The sequence below is a fragment of the Mirounga angustirostris genome, unplaced genomic scaffold, assembly GCF_029215605.1.
Source record: "Mirounga angustirostris isolate CCGP_5_RB_7025 unplaced genomic scaffold, mMirAng1.0.hap1 SCAF_5, whole genome shotgun sequence".
NCBI lineage: Eukaryota > Metazoa > Chordata > Mammalia > Carnivora > Phocidae > Mirounga > Mirounga angustirostris.
The window spans coordinates 175,825,175-175,844,645 of NW_026991713.1; the positions used below are offsets into that span (position 1 = coordinate 175,825,175).

General features: G+C 52.0%; 1 protein-coding gene across 1 annotated transcript; it reads left to right on the forward strand.

The window, feature by feature from the left end:
* The first annotated feature begins 371 nt into the window (after positions 1-371).
* INTS15 (integrator complex subunit 15) lies at positions 372-14,107 on the forward strand. Its single transcript, XM_045875850.3, has 6 exons — positions 372-865; positions 1,355-1,576; positions 3,488-3,653; positions 7,564-8,088; positions 8,847-8,886; positions 13,343-14,107. The coding sequence occupies exons 1-6, from the start codon at positions 674-676 to the stop codon at positions 13,530-13,532; spliced, it is 1,335 nt and encodes a 444-aa protein (XP_045731806.1). The 5' UTR covers positions 372-673; the 3' UTR covers positions 13,533-14,107.
* The last annotated feature ends 5,364 nt before the right edge of the window (positions 14,108-19,471 follow it).

Here is a 19,471-nt window from a genome sequence, read left to right on the forward strand (position 1 = left end):
CAGTGCAGCTCCGAGTTCCAGACTAGATAACATCTTTGACGCGGCCTGCCGGCCTGCCGACCTGCGAGGCCTGAGCCACGGCCCTGCAGCACCACGCCTCTGTTACAGGTGGAGAAGCGCGGTGAAATCTATAGCCTTGGAGCGCCGCGCAAAGGAAGCAAGCGGAGCTTCGCGGCCGGCGCGCGGGCGGCTGGAGCGCACAGCCCAGCGAGCGCTCGGTGGTGGGCGTGGCAGCCCAGCTCGGCCCCAGGTCCCAGGGCGGTCGCGGGGCCCGGGGGCGGGGCCGGGGGCGGGGCGCACCTCTCCTCGCGGCCGGGCCGAGCCGCCAGGTGGCGCGCTCCCGACAGCCGGCCCTCGCCGCGGCCTGCGCTTGGCCCCTGCGGGCCGCCGTCGCCGCGCTCCGCGTTCCGCCGCCGTTCCGGTCCGCGGCGTCGGGCTCCCGCTGCCTTCGGTGGCGCCGCAGTCGCACAGCCGGGCGCCCGCTGGCCGGCGGTGGCGCGGATGGCCCCCTGAGCAGGCCAGAGCGGGAGCGGCGGGCGGGCGGGCGCCGGGGGCGGCGGGCGGAGGCCGGGTCGCGGCCTCTTTGTCTCGGCGGCGGCGGCGGGCGCGCCCGCGGGGCCCGGGGCGGAAGTGCCGACGCGCCCCGAGCGCCCCGGGCCGCAGCGGCCGCACCATGAGCGACATCCGCCACTCGCTGCTGCGCCGCGACGCGCTGAGCGCCGCCAAGGAGGTGCTGTACCACCTGGACATCTACTTCAGCAGCCAGCTGCAGAGCGCGCCGCTGCCCATCGTGGACAAGGGCCCCGTGGAGCTGCTCGAGGAGTTCGTGTTCCAGGTGCCCAAGGAGCGCGGCGCGCAGCCCAAGGTGCGGCGGCGGCCGGGATGCCCGCGTCCGCCAGGAGGAAACTCCCGCTCCTTTTCCGCCCCTCGCGGTGACAGGCGTTGGCCAACCACAGACCCCCTTGCCATCCGCGGCTCGCTTCTCGCCCTTGGCCGCGCTCCTTCGCAGCAGCCCCGGTCCACCTGCTCTGGCCTCCTGAGCATTGCTCAGCTGTGTGCCTGTGCCGGGCGCGCGACAGCCCAGGTCTCGGTGGTGCTGCCGGGAGAGACGTTGAAGGCCCGTAATCGAGTCTCACACCGCAGTAGGCCATCACCCCGAGTGCCCCAGGATGATGTCCAATTCTGATAGTGACATTTCCTGGGATTAACCGAGTTCTTCCGCCTGGGACCCGGGCTTTAGAGGGGTGAACGGTTCCTGGGGAGAAAATAGGGTATTTCCTGTTTTCTTACCGTATGGATTAATGTGCACGTTGAAGCTAAATTTCTTACCGCTTCTCTTGGATTTGTTTTACAGAGGTTGAATTCACTTCAGGAGCTCCAGCTTCTTGAAATCATGTGCAATTATTTCCAGGAGCAAACCAAGGACTCTGTCCGGCAGATTATTTTCTCATCCCTTTTCAGCCCCCAAGGGAACAAGGCTGATGACAGCCGGATGAGCTTGTTGGGAAAACTGGTGTCCATGGCAGTGGCTGTGTGTCGAATCCCAGTGTTGGAGTGTGCAGCCTCCTGGCTCCAGGTACTTCTCTGGGAATAGCCTTCTCCTGAGTCTCCGAAGGGGAGTTTAGCGTCAGGAATTTTCTCGTATTTGGATTTCGGGAGAGGCCTTTTCTGTGTGTTACCTCCTTGATGTCACTACCCTGTATGCTAATACCCTACACCTACGTTTAGATACAGGTAGTACCCATTCCTGACAAAACCGTAGTTTGTAATGGTAAATGAATTTAAGAAAAAAAAAAAAAAGTCTTCATCTCCAGGACAAGCAAAAATCGTTTTCCTTAGTTGAAAATGATAAGGTAGTATTTTGAAAACAGCTATGCGTGATGCAGCCTCAAAGATAGATAGATATAGATATAGATATTTTTTTAAAGATCATATATATATATATTTTTTTTTTTTAAAGATCACTGTAAGTTAAATTATACAGTTAGGTCGGTAAGCATGTCAGTTGTTTTGCATTGTTCCAGGGTGACATTATAAAGATTGTGACTCTTCTAATGGATATGGATGTAAGAGCCTTCTAGAGTGCTTTTAAATATCAAAGAATAGCAGTAGATTTTGTGTCAAATGGTATTTTGAAAGATTCATTTTGTTTTGCTTTTCGGTTACTCAGAGGTTTTAGAAAATTGATAATCCAGTAATTATTAACTCAGAATTCAGATTAACATGATTCTCAACTAAGCTAACAATTTACCACATTCAGTTTCACAAACCTGCTTCATTCTCAAGTACTCGAAGCCTTTGGTGTTGGGTTTGTTTCCCCAATTTATGTAAATGTTTTCCTTGAAATCTGTTTATCCTCAAAATTTGACTAGAAAAAAATATATTACTCTCTCTGGTACTCAGGTAAGTCTCAGTGGAATCTGTACCTTAATTCTCACCAGTCTGATTTCTGGGGCATCTGAATTGATCATGTGTGTTGTATTTAATGTTACAGTTACCACTCTCCTTTGATCACCTAGTGAAGCCAGGCTTAGCATCTTGTAATTCATCACGTAATTTCCCATTTCTCTCTCCTGATGCTGTCGTGCTGGCTTTTTGCAAAGCAAAGGCAGATGTCAGTGACAGGAAAGAGTCTTAGTGGTTTGAGTCAGGATTTGCCACACCGGGGCGAGAGGCTGCAGCTTCCTACTAGGGAAGGCGGGGATGACTGGTTGGAGGTTGTGGGGGCAGATTTCAGCCTGAGGGAACAATCTGGCCTGCTGTCTCCTTGCAGTTCTCCCCAGCCTCCACCCCCCTATAGACCACGTTGGGGCCCTGGAACTGGAGCATCCTGAGCAGCTGTGGAATGTGGCAGTAGCTACAGATTGGCCTCTGAGTGGGAAGGAAAAAGGCAGGGGAGGGTGGTGACGTAGGATTTGAAAGTATTATGGAAACCTGTAAGGGTAGGATCGCGAAGTGAGGAAGCGCTGCTCTAGAATCACAGGAGTGCTCACAAACTCTCCGCAAGCTCTTTAAAGTGGTACCAGCTGCTCATTTCTGCCTTTGGAGTCTCACCTGGAGGGTCACAAAAGTTGTCATTTCGTCGCCTGAAGTCAGAAGTTACCTTTCCTAAGTGAACTTCAGAGCAAGAGTCAGCAGGCCTTTTTTGTGCAGGGCAAGACAGTAAATGCTTTAGGTTCTGCAGATCATATAGTCCATCACAAGCATTCACCTCTGCCCTTGCAGTGTAGGGAGCAGCCTTACACAGTAAGCAAAGGGCTGAGCAGATGCATGTATCAGTAGAAGTTTATTTGCAAAGAGCAGGTGGCAGGATGGATTGGGCCTGTGGGCTTTAGTTTGTCCCGGCCCGGCTTCAGACTGAGCTCCGAACATCTTTTTCCCCTCTTGGGAGCGGTGCTGCGAGCTCGATGGTCTCCACCATGCATACGTCGTTGTCACCCGCTAGCTCACGACACCTGTAGTTACATGGACTGTGGCTTCTTTCCAGCGGACGCCTGTGGTCTACTGCGTGAGGTTAGCCAGGGCCCTCGTGGATGACTACTGCTGTCTGGTGCCAGGATCCGTGCAGACGCTGAAGCAGATACTCAGTGCCAGCCCTCGATTCTGCTGCCAGCTCATCACCTCCGTCACCGCGCTGTATGACCTATCCTCAGGTAAACTCCAGACGGGCCGTTAAAGCAGCTCAGGCGACTGCCACTTTTATTTCCACTGAACACCCAGGCGAAATGCCCAGGGGTCGCTTTGGCCTTTTTTTTTCTTTCTCTGAAATGTGTGTTTTCTTTTAGGCTGAAAGTGAAAGGAAGGGACCACCTGGACTTCTGGAATTTGCCAGCAGGGGAGCTTTCCTTGGTGCCTCCCACTTGCCTCGCTCAGGGATGGTCCGAGTGGCAGGCAGCCTGAAAGTGCTGGCATCTGATGTCTGGGGAAGATGTGGTTTCTCCCCAGACGTGACTTGCTTTTTTCATCCCTCATTTTTTATTTTGGAAAATAGCAAAACTTCAGGAAGGTTTGAGACTGTTATAAGTTGGGAGACTCTCACCTAGATTCACCCCCTGTTAACACTTGCCATGTTCTCTGACTTTCTTCCTTTTCCCCTCTCACACACACACTCCAAAGTATTTGGTTTTCCTGAACTTTTGAGAGTTTGTTACCAGCATCATGTACCAAGTCCTTAAGCGTGTATCTCTCCCCCAAGAAAAAGCTTTCCTTTACATAGCCCATGGTACCATTATCACGCCTAAGAAATTAAATATCGAGGGAATTCTGTTATTTCTTATATAGCCTATGTTCATATTTCCTTAACTGTCTCAGTAATATCTTTTATAGCCTTTTCCCTCCCCCCGCTTTGAAGGGTCAGGAGAGTTCAGGATCCCATTGGGGATTCTACATTATACATAGTTGTCATGTCACTTTGGTCTTTTTAAATTTTGAACAGATGAAGCATTTAAAAAAAATATCTCTTAGGACATTGATGTTTTTTGAAGAGCTTGGGCCCGTTGTTTTGCAGAATGTCCCTCAATTTAGATTTATCTGATTGTTTCCTTGTTCAAGATTCAAGTTAAACATTTTTGGCAACAATGCTGCCTAGGCGGTGATGTGTCCTGGGCACATTGCGCCAGGAGGCATGCATGTCGCTTCTATCGTGGTGACGCTTTTGAGGCTTCTTCGGAAGATGCCAGGCGAAGTCCTCGGGGCAGCCAATAGATGGCATTTGACTTCAAGTGGGAGAAGCCCCTGTCCCCTGTCCAGCATCAGAGCCCTCTGGTCAGATCATTTTATGAAGGCTCCGAATAAAGAAAACCAATACAGGTTGACCAGCTCTGGTTGAATTAGAGCAGGAGTCTCAGACCCACGCTCACTAGGCTCTGTTGCCTGTTTGCCTCCCACAGGGGTGGGTTCCAAGGAACATGGATTGATAAACCACACTTTGTGGAACATAGCGTCCTTTCACGTCTGTGTCCTTGTGTGAGCCCCGCAGCCCGTGCGGCCCCTGGGCAGGGGCCCTGGTCCTGGATTTCCACATGGGGAAGTTTCGGGCCTCACCGTGGTGAGCACTTTTTCTGCAGAGCTGGACTCCAAGCCTGCTCTTCTGTTTCAGGTTCCTCCTCCTTTGCCCTCAGCTCTTGCCGCTCAGAGGGCTGACAGATGGTCTCTTATTCTGCTCTGATAGCTAAACCAGCAGCTGGAGAGCCTTCAGCAACATTTCCATTTGTGTTCGGTCCAGCGGCACCGGGATTATATTTGATTCTCCTTTTATTTGTACCTTTTTTCCCCTGCCGTCCAGTTTTCCAGTTCTGTTAGGAAAGTCTACGTGGACAGAGCGTGAACACTGAAGTGCCTATCATAGGCGCATGTACTTTCAAACCATTTCTGTCCCGGCAGTGTGCCCCTGGGCTGGGAGGCAGGTGTTGTGAGTGGTGGGTGCCCTGCTGCTAGAGTAGGCTGTTCCCTGGTGCTCTCCTGCAAAGGCTTCCTCAGAGCTGTTCCTAGCTGGGGACAGGAGTCAGGCCTTCTGTTTTCCCATAGGAAAGGTTTCATTAAACCCATTGTACAGTATCAGGTGGCTTTTCCAAGCCATCAGTTATTCCAGACCAACAAGGACGGCAATTCCCTGGGACAGATTAAACAGTGTGCGAAAGGCAGTAACGTTCAGAGCATACCGCCAGCATTCTAGAATGGATGTGAGCCGTGGTGTTTTTCTCTTAAGGCACTTTGCCCGTCTGACGTGTTGGTGACTGTTTTACAACCACTTTATGGAGGTATGATTGATGTACCAAAAGCTGTGCATCTTTAACATATCCAGCTTGGTCAGTTTGGAGATGGGGAGGTCAGTGGGCGCCTGGTGGTAGCCCTGGAGGCGGAGCTGGCGTCCACAGTCAGGATGGTGACTGATCTCTTGGTGACAGCATTCCTGGGGAGTCTGTGCCTCCAAAGTCACAAGACGGAAGCAGCTCACCTCAGGAGACAGAACCTTCTCTTGCCCAAATGGTGCAGAGAACTTGGGTCTTGGAGTAGGAAGGTCGTGGAGGTGATTCGCTCAAGCACACGCGCTCCCTGTACACCGGGCCCATGCGGCTTTCCAGCTCTTGGAGACACCTCTGCCCAGATGTGTGTGTGTGGAGGGGGACGGCTGAGAGGGCGGTGTTCTGGACGTGCGGGTGTGAGACTGGCATTCCTCAGACAGAAACCCCTCAGGGGGCTCGAGGGGCCAGACGTGGGGTCCCCCACCGTGTATTTTGCCAAGTGAAGATCATGGACGACAGCAGCTACCTACCGTTGTCCTCGTTTACAACAGAAGGGCAGGGCGCAGTCGAACACCCGGTCAGTAGGTAGGCACGATCTCAGGGAAGAAGGGCCATGTCTCTGGAGAAAGAGGAGCCTCCACCCACACATGTCTCACTCACCCCACACTCCTGTCTCGTGATGGCTCTGGCTTCAGCATCCCGGAAGGGGTCCCTTTATCCTTAGCTCTCTGTGAGCTGAGGGCTGCACAGCCCCAGGGACAGGAGGCCGGGGACCCACTCCCACGCTCGTAGACAACTTCAGGGCGTTGTGTGCCAGTTCCGGGGGGCAGTGCAGCCGAGTGCTTCAGAGCCAGGCCCTCTGGGGCCACATGTGGGCCCACCACACACTTTTCATGAGTCCTGGGGACGTGACTTAATATCACCCTGTGCCTCCTCCTTCCGATAACAGGTGGGTTGTTGGAGGAGTGAGTTGATCTGTGTAAAGGATTTAGACCAGAGCCTGGCACGTAGTAAACCTGAGATAAACGTCAACATTTGTTTTTATTGTTCTCTGTCCAGGCCGTAGAATGTGCCAGGTCTCCAGGGTCACAGGAGGTCAGGCTTAGACAAAGATTCCAGATCTGGGGCTGAGATGGCTCTTGGCAGCCGACTGACCATTGACAGCACCTGAGCTGCTCTGTGAAGGCCACAGTAGCTGTCATTGGGCCACAGAGGGAACACCACCAGAGGGACAGACCCTACTCTCTGGGAGAGTCTGAGGTGTGGCAGTTTGGGACATAAAGAGTGTGGGAATTTATTTAAATTGACCCAGGGGACAAACTTCAAGGCGAGGTGGAGTTCTAGGGAATTGTTGATTTAACAAATATGTTTTCGAGGGCGCCTGGGTGGCTCAGTTGATTAAGCGACTGCCTTCGGCTCAGGTCATGATCCTGGAGTCCCGGGATCGAGTCCCGCACTGGGCTCCCTGCTCAGCGGGGAGTCTGCTTCTCCCTCTGACCCTCCCCCCTCTCATGTGCTCGCTGTCTCTCATTCTCTCTCTCTCAAATAAATAAATAAAAAATCTTAAAAAAAAAAATGTTTTCGAACCCTACCGTGGCCAAACAGTCCTGGCTCTGGGGAGAATCACTGACTAAGACAGGAGCCCCAGCCCTGACAGAGGGGATGTTCTCAGAAAGGGGACAGAAAATAGATAAGCAGAGCACGTAGTCTGAATGTCAGGTGCCGAGTACTGTGCCCATAGGGGGGTCCATCTCTCCGCCATCCACTTACGTCACTGGGGCTACAAACAACATCTGACTTAAAGCGTCTTTGTTGGCAGATGACCTCATCCCACCGTTGGACTTGCTTGAAATGATTGTCAGCTGGATTTTTGAGGACCCGAGGTTGATTCTCATCACTTTTTTAAATACTCCGATTGCAACCAATCTCCCAATAGGATTTTTAGAGCTCACCCCGCTCACTGGATTGATCTGCTGGTGTGTGAAGGCCCCTCTGGCTTATAAAAGGAAGAAGAAGCCCTCGCTGTCTAATGGCCACGTCACTACCAAAGTTACAAAGGACTCGGGAGGGATGGACAGAGACTCCCACCTCCTATACTCGAAACTCCACCTCAGCGTCCTGCAGGTCCTCATGATGCTCCAGGTGCACTTAACCGAGAAGAATCTCTATGGGCGCCTGGGCCTCATCCTGTTTGACCACATGGTCCCGCTGGTAGAGGAGATCAACAGGTTGGCAGATGAACTGAACCCCCTCAACGCCTCCCAGGAGATCGAGCTCTCTCTGGACCGGCTGGCGCAGGCCCTGCAGGTGGCCATGGCCTCCGGGGCACTGCTGTGCACGAGAGGTGGGTGACTCCCTGGCCCAGGCCCTCCCGGGGGCGGGGCTGCCGCCACCGCCCGAAGGAAAGCAGGGAGTCCCCGACGAATAGCTGTTCTCTGCTCTTTTACGACCTCTTTCCTCTTAGCACGGGACCAGGGTGAAGTCGCAGAGCGGACCCAGGTAGAGCACCAGCCGTGATGTCTTGCGTCTCCCGGCTGCTTTGCCCGGGACCAGGGACTCTTCACCATCTTTCCTCGTAGAGAATCTTTTTTTTTTCCTGCAGCCCTTTTTTACTGAGGCATAAGTTACACAACACAGTGCACAGGTTCACGTGCTTGAAGCGTTCCCAGCACCTGTTTCCAGGTCCGTGATTCGCCTGCACTTCAGTGCTGGAGGGCTCCCTGTGTCCAGTAACACCTGTGCTGGTTTAGGGACTGTGGGCTTGAAGACGTCGCCTGTGGCCCCAGGCGGTCGTCACTGTGGTGCGTTTCCCACTTAGTGCCTTGGGCAGCTGATCCGCTCAGCGGGAGCCCTGCCCCTGGCCCTTTCCCAGCCATCTGACAAGTGGCCAATAGACCTCCCTCCCTTCCTGAGTCATGTATTCCGTTTGGGGCCTAGTTAAAGCAAGAATCGAAGGAAGAGAGAACGCAGTTTCTAAGTGACGCTAGGAAAATGTAGTTAAGACGCTATCGCCGTCTTGCCGGCATCCTTGAGAAGGACTCAGGGAACGTTTCACCTTGTTGTTTCCAGTCTGTTCCTTACTATGTATCTCCTTGATTTCAGATGACCTGAGAACCTTGTGCTCCAGGCTGCCCCATAATAAGTAAGTGCTCTCAAAGACTTGGGGCTGGGCTGGGCTGGGGGTGGACCCCTTATCCTGGCCTCCTTGGGGAGATTTGGGCTGCAGGGTTTAGAGCTTCTGTATGTAAGGAGCCCCCTCAGGACCTGATCTTAAGTTGGGGATAGGATAGCGTGACCCACATGATCAGAAAGCCCAAGGGGAGAGTAAATCGAAGAGGTGTGGCCATATTGTCTGGGAGTGCAGGGAAGAAACCAGAGTCAGCTCAGAGTCATTTAGTCACTCGCTAAATTAGCACACATGGTTCGGGGTGACTTCTGACGTTCGTGCACACACATTGTGGGTGACAGTGGGGGTGGCGCAGCCCTTTGGGAAATCCTGCCGAGCCGCGGCCCTAGGGCACAGCGTGTGTCCGTCAGGCTTTGCCGATGGGTGTCAGCACTGAGTGGGTTCTGAGCATGATTCTCACTGGTTTTCCATGATGCTTGGGCAGTCGCTTCTCCTGTCTCTGAGCCTCGGTTTCCTCCCTGGTACAGCTGGGGGGATTATTTGTCCGTGTCACAGGGTCGTAGTGAGGATTAAATGAGGTCCTGGTCCCTGGCACGCGGGACTCTGAGCGTAAATGGTGCTTATTGTCATCATTTGGGAGAAGCAGTGCGAACAGTGGTGAAGGGCAGGGCTGTGTGGTCACACGGCTCCTGGGGAAAGGTCCGGGCTGGCTGCTTGCTCTCTGTATGACCCTGGGCACGTTCCTGATCTTCCACTGCCTTGTTTTGTCTGTAAAATCGAGAAAATAATCGTACCTGCCTCACGTCCCCCTGCCTCTCCTGCCCCCACCCCTTACAGGATTTTTGTGAGGACGGGAGTAAAAACACAAAGTGCTTGGAACAGCGTTCTTGTGTTTTTGGTGCATACTTGGTGTGTAGCAAGTATCTAAGAAGTATTAGCTGCTGTTCCGCTTACTATTATTGTCATAACATAGGAATGTCACTTAATCTGATTAATTTCACGGACTCTAAGAAGCAAAAGCTGTGTGTGCGGAAACGTTTCAGGCAAATGTAGTATTATTAGTAGCAAAATACCAGAAGCAACCTCGTGGTCCAGAAGCGTGCGGATACTTAGTAAATTAGGAGTGATACATCAGAAGGACAGAAATTATGTATCCACTCCAAATAGCGACTGTGGCCACTAAGGGAGAAAGTGTAGGTGAGCGCAGAACCCCCTCCTAGTGTGCACAGGGACAGGAAACAGTGGAGTGAAGTTTGTAGGATTTCTAACACTCTCCTTTCTTCTGAGGCTCACATTGGCCTTTATTGGGGACAGAGGGGCTGGGGCTCCAGGGCTGGCGTTGGCAGGCAGTGGGCAGAGGGTGAGCCCACAGCTGCCCAGGGCCTGGCCCGCCGCCTCTGCCAGGGCCGGCGAGTCTGGGCATGTGTGGCAGGCTGATACCGCGCATCACCTGAGGCCAGAGAAGCGGCCGGATGCCGGCCCACGGGCTGACGTGAGAGTAGCTGCAGCCCAAGGACGGTTGGGGATCTTGGCGCCGGGCCCTGCGGCGGGAGGGCAGCTTCGGCGGGTATCTGGGCCGATCCGGAAACCAAATAGGTGGAGTGTGCTGGCTCCTGGTGGAACATAATGGTCCCGCTTGACGTATCCTGTCAGCAGAATGGACAGCTTGTCCAGAGGGCCACCTGCCCCTCAGGAGCCCACACTGTCCCTTTTTTTTTTTCTTTTTTTCCCCCATGGGCTCTAGAAAAATTCCCTGGCATCTCAGGACATAGTTACTAAGTTGGTATTTTTCTGCTCCTTTTGCAATAATCTCTCTGTACCATTTCCCTGTTCTGTGCACAGCTGTTACCTAACATGTAATGTTTCAGAGCAGTATAGGGTCTAAGGCCTTTCTCGTCTTAGCATTACGACCAGGGGTCCGCATTGGAGTCCCAGTGGAACGTCTTCACAGCCTAAGCTGGGCCCTGTCCTCCTGACCTGTGCGTCCTGAAACCCGGCCTCCCAGGGGCAGCCTGGCAGCAATGTGGGGAAAGACCAGACGCGGAGCCACTTGGAAAACTTCTTTGACTTCTGATAGTCTCTTTTCTGTTAATTATCTTTCTGAATAGACTGGAACCTTTTTTTTTTTTTTTTTTAAGATTTTATTTGAGAGTGAGAGAGACAGCGAGGGAGGGAACACAAGCAGGGGGAGTGGGAGAGGGAGAAGCAGGCTTCCTGCGGAGCAGGGAGCCCGATGCGGGGCTTGATCCCAGGACCCTGGGACCATGACCTGAGCCAAAGGCAGACGCTTAACGACTGAGCCACCCAGGTGTCCCTAGACTGGAAACTTCTCGAAACCCCTTTTATCTCTGGCAGGGTATGCAGATTCAGCCAAACTTACATGACTTAAATTTTGCTTCTGTAATACCCTCCTTAGATTTATTTCTCTGTTTGCTTATTTTGAGTGACTTTCTCACCCCAAGTTATAAAAAAGTGGTAATATAAATGAAAAGGGGCTCCGAAGAGCTTCAGGCCACCAGCTTTCTTCGTGCCTTCGGTTTACTTTCTGAGCCCTTCCTGTGGGCTCTGAGCACCAGACTTTCTACTCAGGAGCTGGGAGGGGGTTAGCGTCAGTCTGCAGAAGACTTAGCCCCCGCTCTCAGAGCTCCAGGTGGGTGGCTGACAGTAGCCAGGGCAAACTGGCCTGGGATTGTTCCTGGGTCAAGCAGGGCCATGTGCAGGGAAGGTGTGGCCTCATGGGATGAGGAAGTCCTCAGGTTGAGTGATGGGCGTGAACAGGGCCTGGCAGGCAGATTTGGTGGTGTGGAGAGACCAGCTTAGACACTGCAGAGACCCTGGGGTGTGGCTGGAGAGCACGAGCAGAGCTGGTCTGTCCTCAGGGAGGAAAGGGGAGAGGCAGGGCTGGGAAAGGAGGCCTCTGTCCTGAAGAAGAGAGGGCAGAAGTTTCTCTGATTAGGGCATGATTGGGTATTTGGGGTTGACTGCAGGATGTGGGCCAGCTAAAGCCTGGGAAGCTCGTGGTGGTGGGGAAATTAGGAATCTGCCGATCTCGCTGGGAGGGAATGTGGGGTTGGAGAGGATGGGACCAATCAGAGGAACTCTTCAGGGAGTCTCGGAAGGGACCAGTATTGGAAACCGAAAGGGATTCCAGGGGGAAGGCTGAGGCCGTGGATGGGTCCTGAGCCACAGGCAGGAGAGAACAGGCCCGAGGGGGCGCATGGCTCCCAGGGCTTGGGGTGGTCGTGGGTGGAAGGGAGTTGGCGAAGGAGTGACGGGGTCCTCCTGCGGAGACCCTGGGTGTGATGCGTAGGGCTGCAGTGTGGCTGCAGAAGGCTCTCATCCCAGAAGTGAAGGAGCAAGTAAGCAGGAGGATTGGGAGTTCTGCAGAGAGGGAGGGGGGGTGGCCCCTAAAGGTGGGTAAGGGCTGGGTCTGGGCCTGGGTCATGCTGAGGGCGGGGCCCATCCCATGCTCATGTCAGAGTCTCCGAAAGGCCTGCTTTCATGTGGCTGTGCTTGCAGTTCAGTTGGGACTGTCATGACGAGTGAGGTTGAGAACACTGAGCTGCTGTGTGCTTGCCGTGTGCAAGGTCATAACCCTCTCAAGCGTAGGTAGCTGGGGCTGAACCCAGGCCACAGATGCTGAGGCTGTGCCCAGAGCTTCCGTGGACTCTAAGCCCTGCTGCAGACCCCCCTCCGCAGTCCTGTCCCTGCCCAGCCTTGGGCCCCTGCCCTGTGGTTTCCTCAGTTCCCTCCCCTCGAATTGTCACCTGCAGGATCCTACTTTTCCTACTGCCGGCCCCTCTGTCTCGGGCCGGTCTCAATCCTGCCACCTCCAGGTCACCTTCTTTTTTTTTTTAAGATTTTATTTATTTATTTATTAGAGAGTGAGTGAGAGAGAAACAGCATGAGAAAGGAGAGGGTCAGAGGGAGAAGCAGGCTCCCCGCTGAGCCGGGAGCCCGATGTGGGACTCGATCCCAGGACCCTGGGATCATGACCTGAGCCGAAGGCAGTCGCTTAACCAACTGAGCCACCCAGGCACCCTACTGTATTCTTTTAAAAAAATATTTATTTGCTTGAGAGACAGCAAGCACAAGGAGCGGGGAGGGGCAGAGTGTGAGGGAGAAGCAGGCTCCCTGCTGAGCCGGGAGCCCGATGTGGGACTCGATCCCAGGACCCTGGGACCATGACCTGAGCCGAAGGCAGTCGCTTAACCGACTGAGCCACCCAGGCGCCCTCCAGGTCACCTTCTGCTCGGTCCCCCCCCCAATAAGCCACCCCTATCTGCCCCAAGTTGACAGATTTCCCCCTCTGGAAACCTCCGTGTTCTGTGCCTGCATCGGTGCCTGTCGCTGTGCATGTGTGAGGCCTCGGCCGTGCCCAGGCCCCCTCTCCCTTCCGGGGGCACCGCATCCACGAGGGGACAGGCCCGCCCAGCCGCCGTGCGCCTCACCCTTGTCCTTGTATTCGCAGCCTGCTCCAGCTGGTGATCTCGGGCCCCGTGCAACAGGCACCCCACGCGGCGCTGCCCCCCGGCTTCTACCCTCACATCCACACGCCCCCGCTGGGCTACGGGGCCGTGCCAGCCCACCCCGCCCTGCCCACGCACCCGGGGCACACATTCATGTCGGGCATGAGCTTCCCGTTCAGGCCCATCCGCTAGGCCGGCCCCGGTGCCGCCGAGGGGCAGTGTGCCCTCTGCCCGGGCCGGAGGAAGCCTTCCAGAGAAGGGGGGAGCCGCCCCATCGAAGAGGACCTTTCGGGGGCAGCTGGCGGCCCCTCGTCCCCGGCGGGACTGTCTTGGTGCGGGAGCTGCGCAGCGTCGCAGCCCGGGGGCCCTCCCCGCCGGGTCACGATCGCAGAAGTCCAGATGGGAGGCATGGAAGGAAGGATGGAAGGCGCCCGCTCAGCCACGTGGGCGTCCTGCCGAGTCGCCTATTCCACCGGCCGGTGTCTGTGGGTCGTTTCAGACGCGCCAGGAGCCCGTGCTGCCCCGAGCAGAGCTGCGATGAGCAGCATTTGCAAGTCCCTTCAGCGTCTGTGCACGGGAATGTGACGGCCCTGCCACCCGGTGTCCCTGGGAGCTCCGTGAGCTCGAAGCTGGGGCCCGGGGTGGGCTGGGCAGGGAGCGGGGCAGGGGCCACTCGAGGACCGCCCGTCCGGCCCAAGAGCTCCTCTGTTTTATTGGGGTCTAAATTTTCCTTTCATATGTTCAAATAAATTTTTTTCTAAACAGTTTTATAGACTTTATGGACTATTTTTAAAACATAGTCAATGTTTTGAGCAGCAGTGGTTTCCTTGTGGGTCTGCAGTGGTGGGGTAAGAAGTTTGAATACAATTTTAGGCACTTGTCTTAACAGAAACACTGCCGACCTTATCCCCTCCACCCTGACGGCCCTGCGAGTCTGTCTGCTTCCCTCTGTTTTTGTCATTCCACACGATGGAAGCTATCTGCTTTGAGTTCTCATTTATTAGTTTTGGGAAGGAAATGATGACACTGAGCTCCCCTGGGCTAGAAGTGAGGCATGAGAGACACCGCGAACAGTGAGCAATAACGGGCTAAGATGAACTTGTGGGGATGAAATTGAACCTTGTGGTTTGTCTACACTTCTATTCCTGGCCACACGCCGTGACCTGGGAGACCAGACCAAACCAGCCTGCCCAATAAATTCCCGTGTGTGTGTGTGTTTAAGTCTGGGGTACAGGGCATCCTTCGAGGTAAGGAATATGAGCTGATGCAGCTGCAGCGTAGGGGCCGTCCTTGGTTGGAAAGGGTCCCGACCACCTGGGCTCTCTCAGCCGCGCAAGCCTGTGGCTTTCTTTGGGCCCCAGCAGTGCTCAGCCGGGTTCCCAGAGCTGCAGTGGGTGGGGAGGAACTGGCCTGCAAGCCAGCCTCTCAGGAACCGGGTTTTAAACTGCTTTTGAGAGCCATGAACTAGAAAGGAAATTGCTCTTTCTTTGACTTTGATTTCATTATTTTTGGTTGATTGTGTTCCCTGTTGATGTGTTTATCTGCTGAGGTCAGATCAGGAACTGAAGTAAAAAAGTAAAAGTAAATATCTGCTTCCCTGTCGTGGTGGGACACACCCATGAAACTAAGGAGATGAGCACTTGGCTTGTGCTTGGTGTTCAACTCTGGTCCAAGTGTTTCTGAAAAGCATGGAAAAGAAGCTCTCCTATCTCTGTGTAGTTAGAGGAGGTCTGTGAGCATGGCTCTGTCCCAGAAGGACCAAATTTCCAGGGACTAGTTAGGGCCTAGCTCCTCTCAGACCCAAGGTGGTTTTTGCCATGAATGACTAGGTGACAGACAAGGGGAGGGGAGGACAAAGGAGGGGACGGGAGGGAGGAAGGAAAAATTGAGGAAATAGAGCCACGAGAGCCCCCGACTTTCTTTGGCGGTGTTTCTAGTAGTACGTGAGCAATTAAGTCAACTTACTAAAAATATAGGTGTACGTGGACTCTTTACACCTTTACCAATTCTTGCCTTTTCACCTATTAAAATGAGAAATATTTCCTATTTACTAATTATGTGCCAGGCTCTTGCTAATGAGTATTTTATATGTACATTAAAGATTTGTATATGAGGGCGCCTGGGTGGCTCAGTTGGTTAAGCGACTGCCTTCGGCTCAGGTCATGATCCTGGAGTCCCTGGATCGAGTCCCGCATCGGGCTTCCTGCTCGGCAGGGAGTCTGCTTCTCCCTCTGACCCTCCCCCCTCTCATGTACTCCCTCTCTCTCATTCTCTTTCTCTCAAATAAAAATAAATAAAATCTTAAAAAAAAAAATAAAATAAATTAAAAAAAAATTTGTATATGAGAAAATTTGTGTGGAGCATAAAGCGAAGTATTTCTATAGAGAATGTATCAAAAACTACAAATTAATCAAAAGACATCCCAATAAAAAAATGAGTGAGGGACAGGAACAGATAGTTCATCGAAAATAAAAAAGACCAATTAAAAAAAAAAAAAAGATTCTAAAACTGGTAACTAGGGAAATAGAAATTAAAAAGAGATACAAATTAAAAAGAGATGCCATGATTTCCATTTACCCATCAGATTGGCAAAATTGGAAGTAGCTAATGGTCTGAAGAAACGATCACACTGTTTATGTAGATAACTAGTTTAGCCACTCTGGAGAAGTGGAAAAATATAATGGCCCCACGGCCCAGCAATCCCAGAACCCAAAAGGGGTGTTCAAGGATGTTCATAGCAGTATAGTTTGTTCTTTTAAGTAACAGTTTTATGGAGAGAGAATTCACTTACCCAATTCACTCATTTCGAGTGCACAATTTGGTGGTTGTAGTATATTTACAGAGTTGTGCAAACAAATATCACCACTCCTTATTTTAGAACATTTCATCATTCCCCAAAAGAAATCCTGCACCCACTAGTAGTACCCTCTCCCCCTCTCCCCTGCAGCCCCCGGCAACGAATCTACTATCCGTGTCTCTGGATTTGCCTGTTCTGAACGTCTCATATAAATGGAATCGTACAGACGTGGTCTTTTGTGACTGGCTTCTTTCACTTAGCATCATGTGTATGGGGTTCATCCACGTTGCAGCATGAATCAGCACTTCATCACCTTTTACGGCCAAACAATACCCCATTGTATGGATGTGTCACATTTTGTTTATCCATTCATTGGTCGATGGACACTTGAATGCTTTGGCTTGTATGAACGTTTCTGCTATGAACATTTGTGTACGAGGTTTTGTGTGGGCGTATGTTTTCAGTATTCTCGGACACACACACACACACACACACACACACCCCTATGGAAATGCTGGGTGCAGTATTTTTTTTTTTTTTTTTTTTAAGAAAAATCCAGAAACTGCTTGAATAGCCTCAGGAGAGGACTGGCCAACTAGTTAGGAGTTGTAAATTCAGATGTCTTTAGAGACCAGGCGGGTGTTGTCAATGGGTGAAGAAGTTTCCAGAATTAGACACCGGGGGTTACCAGGTGCTGTGTCAAACTGGGGAAATTCTAGGGGAGCCATATCTGGGCATCCAGGCCAAGGTGAATGTTGCCAGAACTTCTGAGTATTCGAGAGAAGATGGAAATCAAGTTTTTATGATCTGTTTTCCTAATTTGAAAACATCTCTTGGAAAGTAATCTATGATGTTAGAAGTCAAGATGGCGGTGGAGGGTAGGTGTCAAGTTTTGTGTCCTGGAAATGGGGTAATGGCCAAAGGAGACCTTGCCCTATCTGTGTTTGTTTTATTTATTTATTTATTTATTTTTAAAGATTTTATTTATTTATTTGACAGAGAGAGACACAGCGAGCGAGGAAACCCAAGCAGGGAGAGTGGGAGAGGGAGAAGCAGGCTTCCCGCTGAGCAGGGAGCCCGATGCGGGGCTCGATCCCAGGACCCTGGGATCATGACCTGAGCCGAAGGCAGACGCTTAACGACTAAGCCACCCAGGCGCCCCAATCTGTGTTGTTTTAAAGTTTCAATTTCGTTTTAAGGTTTTTGTTGTTGTTGTTGTTGTTTTAAAGATTTTATTTATTTATTTGAGAGAGAGAATGAGCTAGAGAGCATGAGAGGGGGAAGGGTCAGAGAGAGAGGCAGACTCCCTGCTGAGCAGGGAGCCCGACGTGGGACTCGATCCCGGGACTCCAGGATCATGACCTGAGCCGAAGGCAGTCGCTTAACCAACTGAGCCATTCAGGCGCCCTCGTTTTAAGTTTTTAATGAAAAGAACCATTCCGAGTCATAATGAAAGGCAAGACTTGAATTAGCCCCTGACTACTAGAAGAGAAGCCCGCTTTTGACAGATCTACTAGCCAATATTGCACACATTTTACTTGTTTACAAGGACAATGTATTCTTGTCACTTGGCTAATTAAAAGCTAATTTTTAAAAAGTGCATGGTAGGGCGCCTGGGTGGCTCAGTTGGTTAAGCGACTGCCTTCGGCTCAGGTCATGATCCTGGAGTCCCGGGATCGAGTCCCGCATCGGGCTCCCTGCTCAGTGGGAAGCCTGCTTCTCTCTCTCCCACTCCCCGTTTGTGTTCCCTCTCTCGCTGTGTCTTTCTCTGTCAAATAAATAAATAAAATCTTAAAAAAAAAAAAAAAAGTGCATGGTAGAACTTCTATCTCTGGTCGTGATGGGCCAGATCTTTCGGACCAACCTTTCTGCTTTAACTAAAAATGCTGGATAAAATGCAGAAATACCTTGAAGTATGGAAGAGCCAACAGGTTGTAAAGAACTTCCAGGTCAAATGCTGGCGGGGAGGCGGGGGGGCAGCAACCAAAAGGCAGCTAAGGTGCACTGAAGCCCTTTGCCCTGAGGGTCTCAGGGGTTAAGGGTTCAAGGTAAGGGTCTACTAGGAGACCCCCTCTCTATTTTGCCATGTCCAGCACCAAGCAGAGCATGGGAGATAAAATGAAAGGAAAGTCTTGCTCCTGAGAAGTGAGGGACAGGGACCAGAACTCACCCCTGTTGATAGCATGAGGAAACCTCCCTCTATGACCTCAATTCTCGGGGATCCCTAGACTTGTAGTCCTCCACAGTGCCTGGCAGAGCAAATGCATATCCTCCGGAGGAAAGGCATTTATCCTAGGCTTTAAGGAGCCCATAAACAACTGTTCAAGGGCAGTGACCAGCATACAGTGAAAAATGAGCAAGGCACCACGGGCGGGCACCAGCAGCTGCAACCCACAGCAGAAACAGGCTCAGAAAGTCAGAACTGTCAGGGTCAGACTCTACCCCAGTCATGCTTACTTTGTTTAAAGGAATAAAAAGACAAGTGCGGAGCTGTAGGGAAAAAGAAAGCATGAATGACCTAGCAGATTTGGAAAAGAGCCAGATGGAACTTCTAGAAATGAAAAGTCGAATCACCTACTGTATTCAGTTAGCGAGGAGCAGGTGGGGGTGCAAAAAGGTGCAACCCCCTTGGAAAGAAATGTGGCAATACCTAGCAAAATTGCATGTGAATTTGCCCTTTACCTAGGAATCCGCTACTTCCAGGGCCATGCCCTAACGATCCAGTGGCAGAAATACAAACCAATATCCATACCGGGCTTTTCACTACAGCATTCTGTGTGAGAGCAAAGACCGAACACTTCCCAGGAGCCTCTCAACAGATGCATTATCCACATGGTGGAGTGTGAACCGTTAAGAAAAAGATACATTCCAGGGCGCCTGGGTGGCTCAGTTGGTTGAGCGACTGCCTTCGGCTCAGGTCATGATCCTGGAGTCCCAGGATCGAGTCCCGCGTCGGGCTCCCTGCTCGGCAGGGAGTCTGCTTCTCCCTCTGACCCTCCTCCCTCTCATGCTCTCTGTATCTCATTCTCTCTGTCTCAAATAAATAAATAAAATCTTTAAAAAAAAAAAAAAAGAAAAAGATACATTCTGCAGTGACAGCTAGGATTTACACCTAATTAAAAAGGAAAAATCACCGGCTCCCTGCTCAGCGGGGGGTCTGCTTCTCCCTCTGACCCGCTTCCCTCTCATGCTCTCTGTCTCTCATTCTCTCTCTCGCAAATAAATAAAATATTAAAAAAAAAATACGAGAAAGGTGGGGGAAACATAAATTAAAATGCAGGAAGGATAAGGGGGCGCCTAGTAAAACAGTAGCCTGGGGGGAAGTGGGGAGGAG